We start from the raw sequence: 4043 nt of genomic DNA, 5'->3' as shown, positions 1-4043 counted from the left end.
ATTGAATGAATTCGCTGTTTTCAATACCAGTCAAAAGATGCTAAAATTCTTGTTCTAAAACAAGTGAGTGATTAAGTTTTAGTGGGTCATTTGGTGCACAGTTGTCTCTGATTATTATAACACTTAAAAGAAACATTTGACTGATAAATAATTGTCAATTTTATGCTTTGAAATGGGTTTATAATTATATACTCCCACTCTCTATGATGTTTGTGGGAATGAATTATTATGGGAGAACCATATTCATTATTCTTCTCTTTCAATAAGGGAATAAGGGATGGATGATAAGCCTTAAAAGTGGAAATAAATTTTTGATTCTTATTTCTAGGGTTGTCCTCTAAAGAGAGAATTAAATATCAAATTTTGGTAGCTATGAGTTCTGCTATATAAGAAGGTTGGTTGATACAAAGAGAGGCACAACACAAAACAAGTAATACCCATTTCTCTAATATTTCTTGTGATATATTAGAGTGAGTGTGCTGTCGGGTTTCCTGCATATTAGCATATTTGAAATTTATCCAAAAGGAAGGCTACCAACTTATGACGGTAAGGGTTTAGAAGTTTCTGTTCTTCAGTTTCAGCTACTATTACCATTGTTTGCTACACATTTTAGTCGAAACTTTCTTGCTGCATGAACTCGTCGTTTTTGCGATGCTTTATGTCAAATTTTAACAGTTATGTTATATCTAGTAAGTTTACTCATGCCTAACATTTGGTTGATGCCAACCTATATGAACCAAAAGCCATGACTTGTATAAAAAGAAAAATGTTCTTCAACTGTGACTCAAGCACCATAACTATATCCCAAAATTCAGTGACTCAAATCAATGGCTCCTACCGATCTGGGGACTATTGATTGTTGGAAAAAAAAAAAAAAAAACAGGGGTTGCGTATTAGATTTGAAACTTGAAAAAGCAGAGAGAGGTGTAAGAAAGTGCTTTGGGAGGGTCACTAGAAAAATCATAGGTTGGGAGAAAATTTTGGAAAATCTTTGAAAGTCAAGCTCCAAGTTGGCATGAAAATCAGTGGACCGTGTTGAACACCAGCAAATATTGCATTGGTGGGTAGATGCATGAGTCTTCTTTAGGTCTTCTAAACCACGTGTGAATTTACAATCTTCCCACAAAAGTGCTATAAATACCCCCACCCCCACCTTCCAGTCCAATTTCGTATACCGACACCAGTTTATTGCCAAGTATTCATAATTTCACATTCTCTCTCTATCTCAGAGCAAAACTTCATTTGGGTTTCTCTAGCACTTCTTTGGGTGCATCTCTCTCTCTCTCTCGAAGCAAAATTTCATTTGGGTTTCTCTAGCACTTCTTTGGGTGCATTTTGTGTGTGATGGAGAGTGGAACAAGCTCATAGATCATTGGAAAAGAAAAGCTCATCTCTTTATTTTCCATATTTTTCACAGATTTTGCTTACTTTGAGCTGCATAAACTCTGATACATTCTTTTTAATTATTATTCTTACAAAAATTAAAGGGCTTGTGTTTTGCTCTCTTTTGTGACAAAAGATGGGAGACAACACTGCCACGAAAAACCAGCAGCTCCACCACCACCAAGTTTTTGATTTCTCAGTTGATATGCCTCCACAAGGAGGCTCCAAGTGCTTTGATGATGACGGCCGTCTCAAACGAACCGGTAAATTTCGCTTCCTAACACATTATTCATGTTCGCAGATGAGTTAGGCTAGTTAGTTTAATAAATTCAAATCTTTAACAGAAAAACATGAATAGTAATTAACTTTGTTTAAAGTATCAGTAATTTGTTATTCTTTGTGCTTTAATTTACCAGGAACTGTTTGGACTTCAAGTGCACACATAATTACTGCTGTGATTGGTTCTGGGGTTCTGTCCTTGGCTTGGGCCACAGCTCAGCTTGGATGGGTTGCTGGCCCTTCTGTGATGCTCTTGTTCTCTTTTGTGACCTACTACACTTCAACTCTCCTCTCTGCATGCTATCGTTCCGGTGATTCGATCACTGGGAAGAGAAACTATACGTACATGGATGCTGTTAGATCCAACCTTGGTAAATTTTGCTAAAATATATTTTTTAAACTTGTTGGCAAGTAAAAATTTTTGAACTTTTTCAATGTTCTAAAATGCTCAAACTTTATTCTGTTTCATGTTTTGATTTTCGTAGGTGGAGCTAAGGTTAAAATTTGTGGATATGTTCAATACTTGAATCTTTTTGGAGTTTCCATTGGCTACACAATTGCATCATCCATAAGCATGATGTAAGTTTTTGAGTTTGAAGTTTGAAAACAAGGAGTTATTTCTGCTCACACTCGACATAAATTAGAGGAGAATTGAAAGACAGATAAACTGACGTTTGCGGAAATCATTTCCTTCTGAAAAAAAAAAAGAAAAAAAGAAAACATGATTACAGTTTAGGGACTTTAAGATAATATTTTTTACTAATTCTTTTGGTATTGATTAAACAGGGCAATAAAGAGGTCTAATTGCTTCCACAAGAGTGGTGGAAAAAATCCATGCCGTATTAACAGCAACCCTTATATGATCGCTTTCGGCGTCACAGAGATCATATTTTCTCAGATTCCGGACTTCGATCAGTTGTGGTGGCTCTCCATTGTTGCTGCAGTCATGTCTTTCACTTACTCAACCATTGGACTCGGCCTTGGAATTGCTCAAGTTGCAGGTACAAAAATAGCAAGCTTTAAAGCTATATTGATGGTTTTAAATTTGACCTTAGTTTTTCTGACTAATTAAATTGGTTCTAATAAAGCTGACTCTAGCTTCTTTTCCTGCTTGTCAAATTTCAGAAAATGGAAAAATCATGGGAAGTATGACCGGAATAAGCATCGGGACAGTGACTGCAACCCAAAAGATGTGGAGGAGCTTCCAAGCACTTGGTGACATAGCTTTCGCCTACTCGTACTCTCTCATCCTAATCGAAATTCAGGACACAATTAGATCCCCACCATCTGAATCCAAGACAATGAAAAAGGCCACTCAAATCAGTGTGGCAGTCACAACCCTTTTCTACATGCTCTGTGGCTGCATGGGATACGCTGCTTTCGGAGACTTATCCCCCGGAAACCTCCTCACTGGCTTTGGTTTCTACAACCCCTATTGGCTCCTTGACATTGCCAACGCTGCCATTGTCATCCACCTTGTTGGTGCATACCAAGTCTACGCACAGCCCCTTTTCGCCTTTGTTGAGAAAACCGCAGCGCAAAAGTTCCCGGACAGCGAATTCATCACGAAAGACATCAAACTCCGAATCCCAGGAATCGGACCCTACAACCTCAATCTCTTCAGAATGATCTGGAGGACAGCGTTTGTGGTCATAACCACTGTGATATCCATGATCCTCCCGTTCTTCAACGACGTTGTAGGACTTCTTGGGGCTTTTGGGTTTTGGCCGCTCACGGTTTACTTCCCGGTCGAGATGTACATTGTGCAAAAGAGGATTCCAAAATGGAGCACAAGATGGCTTTGCCTCCAAACCCTAAGTGTTGCTTGCCTCATAATAACCATTGCAGCTGCCGCCGGCTCAATTGCTGGGGTGGTTAGTGATCTCAAGGTCTACAAGCCATTCACTGCCAGCTATTGAGATTTAGCTGAATGTAATTAACCAAGTTCGCTCCTAATCAAGGAAGGAAACAGACTTGGTCATTGTGTGGTGGTGTTGTTGATGTTAGTTCTTGGTGTCCTTGTGTTGGTTTCTACTGTCTTCAAAGGAAGAAAAGGCGGTGCCATGTATGTATTTATCTAAAATTAAATCAAGAGTAGTTCCCATTCTCTATTAACTTCCCTTGTTTTAATTTCCATTGCAAAGTACAACAATTCTAGCAAAATATTTTGTTCTGTTTTAATGGAGCGACATTATGATTAAATCGAATCTAAACTACGAGCAAAAGAATTTGAATACGCAAAGGAAGAACAAAAGCCAATTTGAATTTGATTAATCGATTCTAAACAATAAGCAGAAGAATGTGATTTTCAGGGCAGAGAAAGCAAAAGCTTATTGAGTTTTCATTTCTTGAATAGAATTTTTCTAGGTCCCATATTTCAT

The 4043-nt window shown here is 38.1% G+C and overlaps 1 protein-coding gene across 3 annotated transcripts; it reads left to right on the top strand.

The window, feature by feature from the left end:
- The first annotated feature begins 427 nt into the window (after positions 1-427).
- Positions 428-3773, top strand: LOC137737529 (amino acid permease 3-like). 3 transcript variants are annotated; one of them, XM_068477047.1, is made up of 6 exons: positions 428-546; positions 1520-1646; positions 1800-2033; positions 2148-2241; positions 2449-2663; positions 2788-3773. In XM_068477047.1, exons 1-6 carry the CDS (start codon positions 541-543, stop codon positions 3579-3581), a joined length of 1470 nt encoding a protein of 489 aa, XP_068333148.1. In that variant the 5' UTR covers positions 428-540; the 3' UTR covers positions 3582-3773. The 3 variants fall into 3 exon arrangements, with proteins under 3 accessions (XP_068333148.1, XP_068333163.1, XP_068333154.1); XM_068477062.1 differs by lacking the exon at positions 428-546 and adding an exon at positions 1181-1328; XM_068477053.1 differs by lacking the exon at positions 428-546 and adding an exon at positions 1182-1267.
- Positions 3774-4043: the final 270 nt, after the last annotated feature.

Source organism: Pyrus communis, chromosome 1 (genome assembly GCF_963583255.1).
Source record: "Pyrus communis chromosome 1, drPyrComm1.1, whole genome shotgun sequence".
Lineage (NCBI taxonomy): Eukaryota > Viridiplantae > Streptophyta > Magnoliopsida > Rosales > Rosaceae > Pyrus > Pyrus communis.
Note: the sequence above shows the minus strand (reverse complement) of the source record. Positions and strands in the feature narration are given on the sequence as shown.